The 16077-nt window shown below is 34.1% G+C and overlaps 2 protein-coding genes across 3 annotated transcripts in view; both read right to left on the reverse strand.

Annotated features, from left to right (window-relative positions):
• Window positions 1-13711, reverse strand: part of LOC118735443 — a 52011-nt gene extending 38300 nt beyond the window's left edge. The window contains exon 1 of one of the 2 annotated variants that reach the window (XM_036465198.1): window positions 13373-13711. In XM_036465198.1, the coding sequence (XP_036321091.1) occupies window positions 13373-13453 (81 nt within the window). In that variant the 5' untranslated portion in view covers window positions 13454-13711. Of the gene's footprint in view, window positions 1-7172; window positions 7422-13372 lie in introns of those variants that run through there. The other variant, XM_036465199.1, reaches the window with a different exon arrangement.
• LOC118735444 (active regulator of SIRT1-like) lies at window positions 7731-13359 on the reverse strand. The gene is made up of 3 exons (XM_036465200.1): window positions 13182-13359; window positions 8102-8334; window positions 7731-8037 (listed from the first exon to the last, which is right to left on the reverse strand). The coding sequence occupies exons 1-3, from the start codon at window positions 13246-13248 to the stop codon at window positions 7909-7911; spliced, it is 429 nt and encodes a 142-aa protein (XP_036321093.1). The 5' UTR covers window positions 13249-13359; the 3' UTR covers window positions 7731-7908.
• Window positions 13712-16077: the final 2366 nt, after the last annotated feature.

The following is a 16077-nucleotide window of genomic DNA, read 5'->3' on the forward strand; positions in this document are numbered from 1 at the left end:
GAAGTATCCATATGTCGAAAAAGCGGGAAATGTAACCGTATAATTGAGCGACAAACTGGCAAACCGTAGCAACCGGCTGAGCCCTTTACGAAGAGAAGACGAGCCAAAAGCTAGATGCTGGCTTCATACATGGCGGCCCTGAACGAAAGAGTTGATACTGACCAATTCAGTTCCATCCTGGATTCTCTACCTTGAAGTAATGCGAAAGTGGTCTCAGGGTAGCGAAGTTTCCAGGGTAGGAGGAGGGATTGTTTTAGTGGCTACACCACTGACGTAGAAGGGACGGTTCCAAGATGGTGCGAAGGTATTTCAAATTCTTTCCTCACAACAAAAATGTACAGGATCATGGAAAATCTAGGATTGCTGCTACCACTAGCATTTTCCCCGAGAGATGATGTGAACACGATAACTGTTTTCGAAAAAAAATTTGAAAAAGGGCTCCGCAGCAAAGCAACTCGGAATAAATATATGATATGTAAAGGGACGTGTCCAAGCCAACTCTCTGCAGTGGTACATAGTTGGAATCTAAAACCCAAGAAGACATTGGAAGAAAAAACTAGCTGTGCTTATGAGGAAGCTCCCGAGCATTTTTCAAGCGAAGATCTAAGCTTAGGTAAAAATTATCAAAATGCGACAATCTTCATAAATACTTTGCGACAAGCAGACGGCACTTAGGGCGCTCTTATGCTTTGATGCTAAGTTTGAGGTCTTTGATAGAATTCACATCCTTGTTGAATACAATGACATTCAACTCCATACTTTGAGTACCATGTCACAAGGAAATAGAAGAGAAAGAGATAGCTGCAGCCTTAGCTAGGAAGGCAGCGACCTCAACTTCCATTCCCCGCAAAAGGTCCCAACAGGATTGTGAAAAAGTGTTGGGCAATATCGATACCAAAAGTATTCAGAACTCGATTCTCAAAAGAATCGGCAGTACCCGATTTTTAATAGTATCGATACTGAGTACTCAAAGTACTTAGTACTCACAAAAGAAGTCGAAAGTACTCAGTACTCTGTTCCAATCATCATCTTGATACATGTACTCAGGATCGATTGAAAGTACTCAGTGTCGAATAGATACTTAAAAGTACTGAGTTCCATGATACATCGTACTGAGTTCTCTTTAAATTTTCCTCTATTCAGAAATGATTGTACTCAATTTCAAGTTTCAATAATTTTCAAATACAATACTTGTATCCAGTACGGCTATCCATTCATTTGACGTAGTTTGGGATTAACATACATACATATTAGTTAGATTGAATAAAGTGCTTTCTGCTTGTGAGATTTCTACACTAAGCATTGAAATGTTACCAGCATGTTTATATTTAAAGAAAAAAAGAAAAAAGAAAAGTACTCGATACTTCCCAACACTACTTTTATCATTAAAAATCTACGGTTACTGTTTATTAACAAATTGTATTCAATACAACACCTTTATAGTCAGCAGAAGCTGCATATTTTAACTACTATGAATACAACTAAGAAATGTGATTTCGAATGAACTATTTTTTTTAACATTGAATAAGAAAAAGACTATGGAACAAAGTATTGGAATGATATGTATGCATAGGCGATATACTACTTTTAATACATATTTATGTATGTACATTAATAAGTGAATAGATTCTTGAATGACTTTGTTTTGTAATGTTATTTGTTTATGTTTTTCTTTTGTTATTATAAAAGTTTATTAAAAACATTTTATCTTGAATAAATATACTTATATTGAGGTGGTTTTTTTTTTAGGAATCGGCATTCGCCCTAAGGCCGATTAATCGGCATCGGCCGAAAATTGAGAATCGGTCGGACTCTAGTGACTACTTTAATTAAAAAAATATATAACATAACGATCGCTACTGTGCAATGCGCGCTACCATTCCGCAAAAAAGTCTTCTCTAATAACAGTCACTCCGCGGCAGGCAATGGCAAACCTCCGAGTGTATTCTGTCATGAAAAACGCCTTCTCATAAAAACACAATCCGAAACACACTGAAAAGTACGGAATCACTTTCTAGTAAAAAAATTGTAACTTCTGACAACTTCTACATAACCTCTAAATTTTGGTTGTAAATTTTTGGCTTATTTTGTATATTACGTTTTTCAGATCAATTCTCCCACTAAAGTGTTCATCCGAAACGTGTGTGCAGAAACTATCGAAAATGGTTGTAAACGGATGCGCTTTCGGCTGTTTTCCCAAAATTTTTCTCATTCAATTTTTCGTTGAAAACGATTTCATTATGAACTTCACAGAAACTTTTTCTTAGTTACTGGAAACCAAACAAAAAACAATTTTAAGATTCAGCAATTTGAATAAACAATTTTAATGTGTTGCCTCTGATGGAATTCGAGCCTGGGACCTCCTGAAAGCTAACAAATAGTAGCACACTTCTCTGCTCACTCAGCTACTGATGAATACGTATGCATGTTTTCAAATGCTCAGTTTGAACAAATATTTTAAAATTATTGTTTTGAAATAAGACGATGACATTTTTCGGATACGAAAAAATTAACAAATATGGAAATCGTTTTCTGAACGTTACCGGATACGAAAAATGTACGAAAACTGCACTTTCGGCAAAAAGTACGTTTCTCTGCTGGCTGGGTATGTATCGGCAGCTGAGATAGGAGATAGGGATAGGGATAGGGAGATAGGGCGTTCTTCAATCAAATTCGGAAATAGGGCGTTTTTCAACCGTTTGCCGAGATAGGGCGTTTTGTTGTTATGTTTGTTGTAGCGGCACTACTAAGCCCCGCCTATTTCGGTTTATCCATCCATCATTGTCGTCGAGCTAAACTAGCGGTAGGCCCAAGAAACGGGCAGTTACAGCACACGGTGGGCAGGAAGCAAAGATAGGTTGCATAAAAATGTCGACAAAAACTGAAAGCAGGGTTGTATTTGTTGATATTTTTAGGTTAAGAATCCCTTTGAATTAAAATCCTAGCTGCTCCTGTTTTAAAGATATCAACATTTTACATAGTTATGATAGGATCAACTTTTGCGAAAGAGAAAAACATCCTTGTGCATTAAATATTCAACAATGTATGTGTGAGTAAATGTGTGTATATATATTATGTGAAAATATAAGTTTATGTAAGTTTTTAGGCGGTTTCGATCGTTTCCAAGGCGCACCACGTAGAGGCAACTTACTTTGCACCTCTTTGTTCTTTTTTTGGTTTTATTTTTTTCTTGCTTTAGTTTTTTATATTTGGTTTTTGTTTCCTTTTATATTTTTTGTTGGCTTACCATATAATATAGTCACACATTTTAGTATTTAAATATTTTATTATTTAGTTAAGTTTTTATATATATGCTGGAATGAAAATGTCATTACAGTTTTCTTCAGGCGACTCACAAAAGTTGGTTTATCAATCATATTTATTTTGAATCTATCCCAGAATTTAATGAATTCCCTATGAACTGACTTCCCGGCCTGCTCGGACCATAATCCTAAACCATCGTTATTCAAGAATGAAATAGATTGCTTTAAATGTTTAAGGATAAAATGGATTTTGACAGTTTGAGAAATTCCAGTACTTTTCAAAGCTGTGCGGAGTTCCTTAAGATTTTTATCAAAATTACTAAGATCCGCTTGTTTTGTGGAAAACCATGTATTCACGATTTTGCTCATGGCTTTGAACGAGGCAATATATTTGGTATTGTTTTTACTGAGAGTTTCTTCCATACAATGTTCGACATTTTTTTGTATGTGGAAGACACTGTCAGCAAAAAATAAATAATTGCAAAAAATCAACGAAATTTTCTGGTAACTTCAGACTTGCACTTTACTAATTGGCTCAAAAGCTACATTTTAAACATTTTTCTAAAAGATCTGATTAGAAATTGTGATCAGATGAAAGTGTCTCCGAGCCAATAATTTTGTACGGCACGGTACTTAAAAGTAATCTAGGTTTCACGAAAAAAAAAATAAATACAAGGTAACATTAAAATATCAGTCATTTGTTTCGTTGCTGTGAGCTTGTTTCAAAACTTCTGGCTTTTGCTATAATTGTAAAACTCTGTGCATGTCATTTTAACGTATTTAGGTACATACTTATATTAATCATCAACTATTGCTTATGCAAAACGTGCTACATTTAAAAAAAAATCGCATATGAAAGAGCACCAACCCAACTCGTAATAATTTAAGTATACAAATTTTAGTATTTAGTATAGAAATATTCAATTGAAATACGCCAATATTAAAATGAAGCGCTTTGCACTTAACGGATGCTTTTTCATAATTAAGTTAAAAAAAAAATTATTTAAATTCCATGCTGTCTGCAATGGGATTTGAACCCTGACGCTCTGGAAATCAGCAAATTGTGGCAAGCATCTTCGTGCACTCAGCTACAGCCAGACATGTAAATGTGCATTCAAATGTTCAGTTTGATGCAACACCACGTGTGCGTGGTATGAAAGTATTGTTTTTAAGTACGAACATTTCAAAACGATAATCAAATAAAAAATATTCATGTTTACTATGCGTTATTTCCCCCAGTAAATTCATAAAAATTTTCTTAATATTACAACGCGTTTTTTCTCTCAGCGTAGTCATTTTTAAGCAAAATTTGCGCAATCAAATCGAAAACCGGGACACTTAAATGAAACCCGGGACATTTTAAGGTTGGACCGGGACACCGGGACAAATAGTCTAAAACCGGGACATGTCCGGGAAAACCGGGACGTCTGGCAGCCCTACACACAAAGCGCATACTTTCATGCGATTTTCTTTATGATCGCATTTGTGTTCTGGATTTACAATAGTTATTATTTCCTGACAGAAGAGTACATAAATACCAAAATAAATCCCATACAAGCTTTGAATTTATTTACTTATTATGAGGAGTACCGTTGGCCTAAGTTAGAGCATTTTTATTTCTTGCACAAGCGCAGTGCGACTTGCCTGCGCTACTTGCTTATAGCAACAAACCTTTAATAAAAAATTACTACCGTATTATATAGCATACAATATTGTATACATACATACATATATTGCGATATTGAAAGTGTTTGTAATGAGAAAGTTCACGCTACAGAAAAAGGTAATTGTGGTGTTTTATCTAAGTTGTATACCGGTAGCGCCCAATAAATCTCGATCAATTATTCTTTCGGTAGGAAAAAATGAAAATGTTTCGCATTGATTTGATCCGTTTTAGTGAGTTAAAAAAGGGGAACAGATTTGTATGAGATTTCTTTTCGTATAAATATGCTCTAATTATCGAGAAGTACGCCTTCCTCTTTTGCAAATATATCCTATCAGAAGTATATAAAATGTGGATATCTTTAAAACAGGAGCAGCTAGGATTTCAATTTAAGCGGATTCTTAACCTTAAGATATCAACAAATACAACCCAGCTTTCAGATTTTGTCGACATTTTAATGCAACCTATCTTCGCTTCCTGCCCACCGTGAGCAGGGTCTGACCAAAGGGAGAGGAGAGCTAGTCGAGTGCGGTTGGGCTGGCATATCAAGAGGTGGTTGGTGCCGTGCGGGAAGTCTCCACATGCCAGACACTCATTGGGAATATAGGGGTCGAGTCTGGACTTTTTGTAAGGAAACATTTTTCTAATTTCTAATTAAAAAAAAAAAACAATCAGAGAAAAAACTACCAAACAACCAAATTCGAAAAAATAAAAGAAAAGCAACCAAGTTTGGTTGGAAATAACCAACAGTGGTAACCGTGGTCACGCAATTTTCCGCATACAAATTATGTTTGAACATTTTTTTATATGGAAGAAATGCCCAGCACCGTCAACAAAAAAAAATGGTATTTTGTATCAACTTGAAAGTTACTAAAATTTAAAAGTTTCAAATTTTGGTGAAATCTTGTTGGATTTTAATAATTTTTGTACAAAGTTTGAAATGTGGATTTATGTATGTAGTGTTTGTTGTAGAACCAGCTAGACTATTATAAAAAATATTAAACACTAAATACACAGAAGAATTATAGCTAAAACTGGTCAAAATAAGGCGAGGTTGGAATGGAAAAGAAATTTTCTTCTATCAAAATTTCTTAAATCAGTTTGCAGCTCAAAGTGCTTTTTCAAGCAATAGAAATAATGAAAAATATTTCTTGTGATTTTTCTAAGCTTTAATTTGAATTGTTTGTGCTTGCTTTATAAATACATAGTATTTAAAACTAAAGCAAATTGATATTTTTATGGAGCACACATGCGTAGATGTACATACATATGTACATACTAGGGCATTCAAACCCGGGATCCCGCACACTTTTTCATGTCCTGAAATTTTAGCTCCGGGATCCCAAGATTTTTACTGAGTCATTTACGGAATAAAAGAGATGTTGAAAACGAAAAAATTATTTCATTTGACATGAAAAACGAGATATACAGAACACCAAAATTTTGATTCTAAGTGAATAACTGTACTTTTTCAAACAGTTTTGTGGAAAATGAATTTCTGAAGATATTAGTAAGGGCTTTTTACAATTAACATATACATTTAAGAATACTATAAAAATAGTTAGACATTAAATTACGGACTCTTTTACTAAGGTGCGTTATCCTCACTGTAAGACAAAATAGGCGAACCTACTGTTAAATGCAAAAGTTGTGATAAAGTCGAAATCCTGAAAAATCCCGAGATCCCGGGATTAGAATTTTTGCATCCCGAAATCCCGGGATTGCTAAAATGCTTCGGGATTGAATTCCGTAGTACATACATATATACATAAGATGCACCTGCATTTTTTCGTATATGCAAATCGATTTTACCAGCAGAAGTCTTCAATCGTTTGCTAGCTCCACTGACTAAAAGGTAAAACATTTTTACATAAAATAAATTGATTCTATAAGAGTCTTGATTACCTGCATAAACGCATCTTTTCTATATTTCAACAGTAACTTACATAGGTATGAACGTTTGTATAGTTAGCAAACTTTACGTAAAACACTCCTTAAGGAAGCGCACATTTAACAATCAAAACTTTTATTTTACGACCTCAAGGCTAATAAAATCACCAGCTTTTTAATGGAAAAGTATTAACTACTTGAAAAATTGGCGTAAAACGCAATTTTTAATTTTTTCATACATCAAAGTAAAATTTGAAATCATGTCAGCAAAAAATCAATAAACAGGACTTTGCAGGATGATAGTTTTCATTGACTCATTCATGTTATAAGTTTTCAAATGCCTTTGTTTCACATACCGTTGGCTTTATACCTGGTTCATCACTTTTATTTAATGCTTTGTATGCACAATTTTTGCAATGCAATCGTTTGAGCTCATAATTTAGTAATCACATACTATTCGCTAAGTTTTATAACTGAATTACTAGTATATTTAACAACTCAACTCCGTTGCGAACAAACTGATTTTTACTTTCGTTTTTCATCGGCGAGCCAAGTGGCAAACAGTCCGACTATCGCCCAATAATGTCGTGCTTTTTCAGGGATATGTATTAAATGACACATTGCAAGTGTGGGCGCTGGTTTGATATTCAACCCCAAGTTATGCAAAGCGCATGTCCATGATAGTGACACATGTCAAATATCTATGAGTATTATTCTTGACTTTCAAGAAATTCGAGTGTAGCGGTCTTCTTAAAGAGTAGATGAACATATGTATGTATCTACTTTTGCATGCATATATTTATACATACATATGTATGTACATATCGTTGCCTTCATATAGGAAGGTCCTAAGTAAAATGTTTGTCTTTACAGAGTATTTACAAAACTTACTTAAAAAATTACTTTATTACAAATCAATGGCATTCAACTTTCATTTTATTTTAATAAAATTTGTGGGAAGATCATATAGATTCGTAATTCTATATTTACAATTTTAGGTCAAATTATACACGAAAATTGCATTTCACATAAGTAATGCCTTGTCGATTCGACCATGCAGGGCTAAACAAATGTTTACATATGTAGATATATTTAATGACTGTTGTCAGCAAAATATTCTTTTTCAAAAGCCAAAAAGTCCTCCTCTGTAAAGATAGATTCCTGTACTTTCTTTTTCTTCGGCATCTTCACCGCGGTTCCTTTTTTACTTCGCTGAATGATCTGAAATTGAATTAATGGTAAAGGGTAAAAATATTTGATTATTAATACGATATGCTTAAAACACCTTTTTAGCTACATTAGCATCTATTGAATTTTGTGACAATGCCAGTAAGCGTTTAAGGTTTAAATTCGTTTTATTCTGGTCAGGCAAAAACTCCTTGCGTAGATCTTCTATATTCTTTTTGTCCTTCTTGCTTGCGGTTTTGAATGCCAGATTTTTATGATTTCTCGCTTCGTTTTTATGTGAACTGCTTACACTTCCTATTTTGGACAGAGGTTTTGCTTTATTTTGTGTAGCTGCAAGAAATTTGTTTTAAATTTTATTGAAGTATTCTCATGTACTTTGTTGTTAGTTTCTGCATTACTAGTAGAGTCCGACCGATTAATCAGCGTTTTTGGCGGATTCTTTTTACTTTTTCCGCAATTTTAACAAATGTTCATCAAAATTTGAAACTGTTTAATCCGATTTTTTAGCCTTCTTTTTTTAGGTACGCAGTTTTTTGAATTATATAATAAACATCGTATCGTATCGTATATATAAGCCTATACCATGATTCAATAATAGAAAGGTTTTGTAATAAAACAGTCTTCTCGCTCCCACACATAAAATCGGCTTCTTTACTTGTGCAGAATGTTGCTCATTCTACAGTTTCTAGTTATATTAGTAGTAAAACCAAAATTTCTTCATACTAAATATGCGCTGTCATCACCTTCGTATGCGTAAATTTCTGGAGCAAGTCTAGAATAGCGACCGTTTAGCTATAAAATAACCAAAAGTGCTGATTGATACAACTTTTTACGCTAATTTCAACGATACCAAATTTATTTGGCGAAGGTAAAAAACAAAGAAGATAAAGAGGTTTATTTGCTTTGTTTACTTATTTTTTATTACCACTTAATTCATAAAACCCACAAGTAGATCATGATAAAATATGTATATCGAATTAAAAACAATAGCTTGTACTTTCTAAATAATATAAATTTCTTTATTATTAATCATGCAGTTTTTTCATAAAAGCTTATTTCATGAAGAAATAACATATGTTCGTTTTTTAGTAGTTTTGGTTTAAATATATAAAAACCAATTTCAATTATATATATCAGCTGAAAGATAAGTTGATTATCTTTATTGTGATGTTATTAGTTTTTTAATCGGTTATGTGGTTCATAAGATATTAATATTAAAAAAAATCAAAGAATTTAATTGTAACCTTCTAAAACGTCTTTATATTTTACTTGCGCTAAATAATTTTGGCATGGTTGAAATGAGCGTAAAAGTTCTATTGATCTGCATTTATTGTTTTTGCATAGCTGAACGGTCGGTATTCTAGATTTGTTCCAGGACGACATGACGAATAACTTAAACTAAAAATCTATATTTTTACGTATTGCTTAGTATTTCTATTAAAACGCCAAATATATTACAAATTCACATATAATTAATAATACACATTTTACTTCTAAATGTATACTTTGCGCACTTTCTTAGTACCTTTCTACTAACATTTTCGCAAAAGGCGATCGCATTCTTCCCCTTTCTCCTACTTCCAAAACACAAATCTATATAAAGGAGTGCCAAATTTTAGCTGTCATAAATTACATAACCTTGTGTTATTGAATCATGAGGCTATACCATATATGTAGAACTTCTATATTGCTAGTAAATTCAAAGTACATTCCCCAACATCAGAGTGTCGATATATTCAAAAAAGAAGGAGAGATCCGATAAGAGAATGTACTCAAACTGACATTTTTACTTTTCAAAATTCAGGAGCGGTTTAACAAATTCTTATTGAAAAATAATTCACATGAAAAATTAACAAAAAATACAATATTTGTATATTTATCTATGAGAAACACTGCAACCACTGTGGTGGCAGAGGATAAAGGTACCGCTTACAAAAGGACTTGGCATCAGTTGGCATTTCCAGTTGGCGTCAATAAGACCAGAACAGAAACGAATGGTGTGCTTTATTGGATTGGATCATATGCCACACAGCTTCATGTGTAAATAAATTGTGTCTTACGACGATTTCTTTTCTACAAAAACTGTTGCCTTTTCAATGCCCTCTCCTTAGTATTTGTGCGTAGAGGGCACTGAGAAGGCAACATATTTCGGTAGAAAAGAAAACGCCATTAGTTAGGAAAAACACCTCCTCTTTTCCAAGTTTTCGGATATCGAAAAAACGAAGAGCTTCGAAAAAAGTCGACATATCGAGCCCTAACCGCAAAAAAATTAGGATTTTTTTTAAAACCTACTTCTTGAAGCAGAAATACTCGGTGACAGGTAATAAGATCAACGGAAATAAGGTCAATTGACTTTATTTCCCACCTTGGTGCGAAATAAAGTCAATTGACATTATTACCTTTTTAAAAACGAAATAAAATCAATTGACATTATTTCTCTTTCACACATTAAATTTGCTTAGCTTCGCGGCGGGCCGCGTCAGCGCGCCACACCGCGTGCGTCGCGCTCGCGCTCGCGCCCCGCGTACCCCGCGCGTCCGGCGCGCACACCGCGTCACGCTACACCGCGGGCCCCCCGGCCCCCCCTCCCCGTCTCCCGACGTGCTGTAGCGCAGGTAGATTAATTTTTTGTATACGTTAAAATAAAATTTTTATATATTTTAAACATCGAGGGCTTATATTCAATAATACCCCCTATCTGCACACTTTTCACAAAGATGAGATTCTGATATAAAAATCCACCTAAGCTTTAACTGTCATCAGTGATATTAATGCTACCTTATATAACGACAGGTAATAAGTCCCAGATGGTTTCTAAAATCAGAAATTAGTTTTTGTGCAAATTGCAGATAGAGGGTATTAATGAATTCAAGCCCTCGATATTTCACATTTTTATATTTGTAAGTTATTGGAAGCAGGGATGCCAACTTGGCTCAAACCGTGCCATTTGTTCCTATTTTATTTCAAATGGCACTTAATTTTTCAATTTGGCACAAAATGCCAAAATGGCACTTTTGTAAAAAAAATAACATTTCAATACATTTTTGTGAAATCCTTTGCGTGCACTTCTTTTTCTCAACTAAAATTTTCTAATTTATAAAGGCTATTCAACTGGTTTATCTTATTTTATCATTGCACTTTTGTTTTGAAAATGAGGCTTTATTTTATTGCTAAATGTGAATGATTAAAAGGAATTACACCTTTTTTGGCACTTTTATTTTTCTATTTGGCACATTTTGGCACTTTTTTTATCCTCAATATGGCACCTCAAAACTAAGGAGAGTTGGCAGCCCTGATTGGAAGATTTCTGCTGTGTTTTGAGGCAACAACTTGTCTGCAGTAAAAAAGCATATAATTTGTGTTTCAAAAGTGTGTGAAAACCAATCCATTAACTTATATGATCTCGGTTCCGATATTAAATAATCAATAATTGTTTATACCCGCATTTTGGCACATTGGCTCGTTGAATGTGCCATCTAATAAATAGTGTCGTCGTTCTCCTTAGCTGCTTTTAAATGACTGCTGGCGGAGACATAAATACAGTGTAAGAAATTTCTTTTTCTAGAATTGTTTCCTTATAGAAAGGTTGGGTTCTTTTCCACCTTAGACATTCCGAATTCGTTCAAAATATGCTAATTTAAAACACAGAATTCTTTCAGTGCTCCTCCGGGGTTTTTGGACATGTACTGTTTCTTCAATTTAATAGTGTTCGCTTTATTTTTGTAGAAACGAAAAATGTTTTGCATGTTATGGATCATTTCTCCACTCTTTCTTCAAAAATTTCTCGTATTCCAGCTGTACGCAGGCGTTTAGTTTTTCGCATCGTGTTTTTACATATTCGTAATTTATATTCTTTTTTTAATAGAATCAATTGGAGGTAGTTCATGATTGTGTGTGGATTAATATCACAACACTGAGGATTTGGCAAAAGCCTTTTTCATCTATTAAAAAACAACACTTACGGGGCAATGTTTATTGTAAGAACAACATTTTTTTCTATGAATCGACACACTTTAAGCATTGTTGACGCTATTTCCATTTGAATGAGGAAATAGCGTCAATGACTTTATTTCCAAATTTTTGTTGACTTTATTTCGCTTTTGAAAAGGTAATAATGTCAATTGACTTTATTTCGCACCAGGGTGGGAAATAAAGTCAATTGACCTTATTTCCATTGACCTTATTACCTGTCACCGAAATACTCTAGGGGATGAACAAAAATCTGAAATTAAAATGAAAGCAAATTTTCGTCGAAATGCCGATTCAGAATAAGAAAATAGGCGCAAACTTTGATGCTTCTATTCCGAGCGCCCCGCAAATGAGAAATTGGTCATTTAATTTTTTTTTTTTGTGGCGTATGTTCGGACTTTAGGGTGTATGGCGAGAATTTTTTTACACTTTTAGCAGTGATAGCAGTAAATACACATTAAATTCGCTGTAAAAAATTTCGAATTATGGCCCGTCCATGCATTCTTCAAGTTGTCAAGTCAACTCCGCACAGGTGCAAAGACAGTCTAATAGCGTTTATGCATCAAAATTTAATTTTGAACAAAATTCGTTTAAGTTAACTGCAGTTTCAAGGAAACATGAGACCGTAAAATTTTTATTTGTTTGTTAATTCTCTGAACCGCCCCTGTTATGATATGGCACTTCATTCTATGTAGTAGTTTACAAATATACCCACTGGGAAAGTAGGTAAGCACCTTACGAGGTAAGCCATGTTTTCTTTCAGTTTTTAGTACCAAAATTGTCATCATGGCGAATGTCATCTACTAGTAAAGCGCAAAATGAACACCTCCGAAGACACATTACGTTGTCAGTTGCAAAATAACGCGCAGCCGAAGTTATTTCCAAGCACCGAACTACTCCAAGCGACTGCTCTGCATTACACGTAACTTACTTTGTAAAGCGGCTCAGAAGTATGCCTGATACCAAACGTACATTCTAAATTCCTACTTACACGGCCACGTCTTTGTTAAAGTAAGGGAGATTCGTCAGTGAAGTGGTAAGGACCGCCGGGCGAAGTGTAAGTTGCTGGTAAGGTATTGCCCTTCACCTGGCCGATTCTTTGCGCTAAGACCGATTAACTGGCATCGGCATCGGCCAAAAATTGGGAATCGGTCGGACTCTACTTGTGCATTTTGTTGATTACGTTATCTTGGTTTGAACATACATACCTTTTTTATCAATACATGGTGTCTCATCTATTATATCCAAGCTTTGCTTTAATAGCCTAAGAGACATTTTATATATTCTTTTGATGATCCAAATTTCTGTTTTTTTTTTTTTAATATTTAGTGGCCAAGGCTTCTTGCAATGCTCCAAACTTTCATATAATTTTGTTTGTTTACATTTTTAGTTTACTCACCTCGTTTTGCGCAGGGTTGCTTAAAACACGTGTGGATGTACATAATTCACCATGATTGGGGTTTTGTAATCTCACTAGCATAGGGTGCACAAAACAATCAAAAAGGTGTTGGAAATTGTTCAACACATCTAGCCCCCCTGCCAGCCAAAGTGGTGAAAAATCTGGTGAAACCACGGGTTTCAGTCACTTCAAAACTGGTGACAAAACTGGTGACATTTGTATGGGCGGTGTGCAGATTGTCACCACTTTCCCCCTGTACGTGTGATCCTTGCATCACTGTCGCACTCATTCAGATACTTCATAAGGAAAACATATAGCTGCACTCGTCTAGCATTGCCCACTTCAGCTGGCACAGGGTTGCATTCTATTCACAGCGAATTCAAAATAACCTTAAAAACAATAAATAAAAAATCTTAAATTTTTTTTTGATTTTTATTTTGCAAAATTTATTTTTCAAAATGCATTGCTAACCTAATATACATAGTTAGTAATCAATATTATGAATAAAAATTACAATTAACATTAATAATAAAGATATTTTTACATACTTATGTGGTTGCCAATTGCTTATTATTACTACTACTCCTTTGCACATATATGTTTTCAAAAGTTGCAAATTTTCTATAAAATAGTTAAGCGATTTTAGCAGTATTATAATCAAAAGAAAGGTAATCGATTTACCTTTCTTTTAATATATATTAACAGTTGCAAATCATTTATGGTAGTTCAGAAAAATTAAGTTTTCTTACAACTTTGCAAAATTTGACAAGTTGGACCTACACTTTGAAGGTGCTCCTGTAGGTCAATGTGCTGAGGGCGGAAGGTACCCATGGTGCTCCTGGCGATGAAGGAGCTGAGGGTAGAAGGTACTGGTGGTGCTCCTGGCGATGAAGAAGCTGAGGCCAGAAGGTTCTAATGGTGCTCCTGGCGATGGAGATGCAAGCGTTGAAGGTGCTGATGGTGATTCCCAATCTGTTAACAAACAAAAATATCAATTCAAATTTATAAACATATAAAAAGTCTCAATACATACCTTAAGAATGTGACTAAGTCGCTGCTGGTTTGCAATCTAAAAGAAGAAATTCCATTATAATTTAATAAAATTGTTAAATACGTATTCTTACCTTCAAAATTTTCGCAAAGTGACATTTCTTCACAGTATGTATACTGTCATCAAAACTCCGATGTTTCTAATTTGCTCGCTCTAACGCATAGCATTCTTATTAGAGTACGAATTCTTATCGGGTATGTAGCTCTAACAAAGGGACATTTTTTTGACAGTTCGAACAAAAAATTTGTAAGTGTGTGGGTGAGATGACTAAAAAGTTGTCAATGTGTTTGTAAGGTCGGTGTTATGCAGACATTTTGTTTGGCAAACTGCGTGCAATTGTTGTTGCAGCAAACTCGGAGAGAGCGAGTTTGGCGACTCTCACAGCAAACTAATTTTGTTTGGTCAAACTGCAGCAAATTCGGTGTTGTCATATACAAAAATTTTAAATTTTGCGCGTTATGTACATCTGAAATTCTCATTTCGTGTTGGCAATAGCCATGAAAACCATAATGAACGTGCAACCCTGTGCCAAACTCGACATAACCACCTCCGAGCAAACTAAGCAGCCGCCATTTAATTTGGCAAACAAATGTTTGTCTGCATAACACCGACCTAAATCGTTTGAATTTCAGGGGAAAGTGGTGAGCCGTGACTGGCAGGGCCTTTGCCAGCTTAATTTTTTTGGATCGTTGTCACATGCCGAAAAGCGGATCTGATTTTCGAGAGATAAGAATTCATTATCCATTCTTGGCCTCTATACACTATTTTAAAAATGTTTTTGTTAAAAAGAAAAAAAATAACCAACTCATCAAAAAAAATGCACGGTATATTGTACAAATGCTGCGAACCATGGCCACGAACTAGTAAATATTTTTTTTTTTTTTTTAATCGCACAACCACAGTAATATATGTTTTAGTGTGAAATATTGTCACTGAAGACAAAGTATTTAAGGGTATAAGAAAATCAGCATTAAAAAACCAAAAAATAAATAAAAAATATAAATTAAAATAATTTTTAGTGTGAGGTAATGTTTTAGAACAAATTTAAGGTTTTTTTATTAACACAAAAATTTTAAAAACATATCTTTTAAAATTACAAAAAACATTAAAAATATAAACATACCTACATACATACAATAGCCTTACATTTGCAAATTTACATCAACTACCCCATGTTAATTTATATTTAAGAGGTGAATAAATTTGAACAGGTTCAGAATTTTCATTATTTTAATTTTCTTGCAACTAGTTAAAAATAAAAGTGTAACTTACGCTGAACATAATTACTCCCTGACTTTGTACGATATATAGTACCTACAAATTTCAATGGGCCGTAGACCATGTCCAGACAATTAAACTCTTAGACACAATCGAGAAAAAATTTAATTTTGATTTTTTTTTTTATTAGTTTAGAAAATTGTGACAAAGTGTTAAGTGGCAAATACACCACCCAAGCGGTTTGTCAAACACGGCGAAATTTCCTTTCAAGGCGAAAAGTACAAAACCACGCCAGAAATGCGATTGCTTTATAAAAAAGAGAACCATTTATGAAATATGAGTGTTTTTACTCTCTAGAAAATAATTTACATAATTCACATATGCGGTTTTGCATTATCTTGATACGCGGTTGTGTACTTTTAACGACGATATATCT

This window comes from Rhagoletis pomonella, unplaced genomic scaffold (genome assembly GCF_013731165.1).
Source record: "Rhagoletis pomonella isolate Grant_MI unplaced genomic scaffold, Rhpom_1.0 Rhpom_scaffold_00003, whole genome shotgun sequence".
NCBI classification, from domain to species: Eukaryota; Metazoa; Arthropoda; class Insecta; order Diptera; family Tephritidae; genus Rhagoletis; species Rhagoletis pomonella.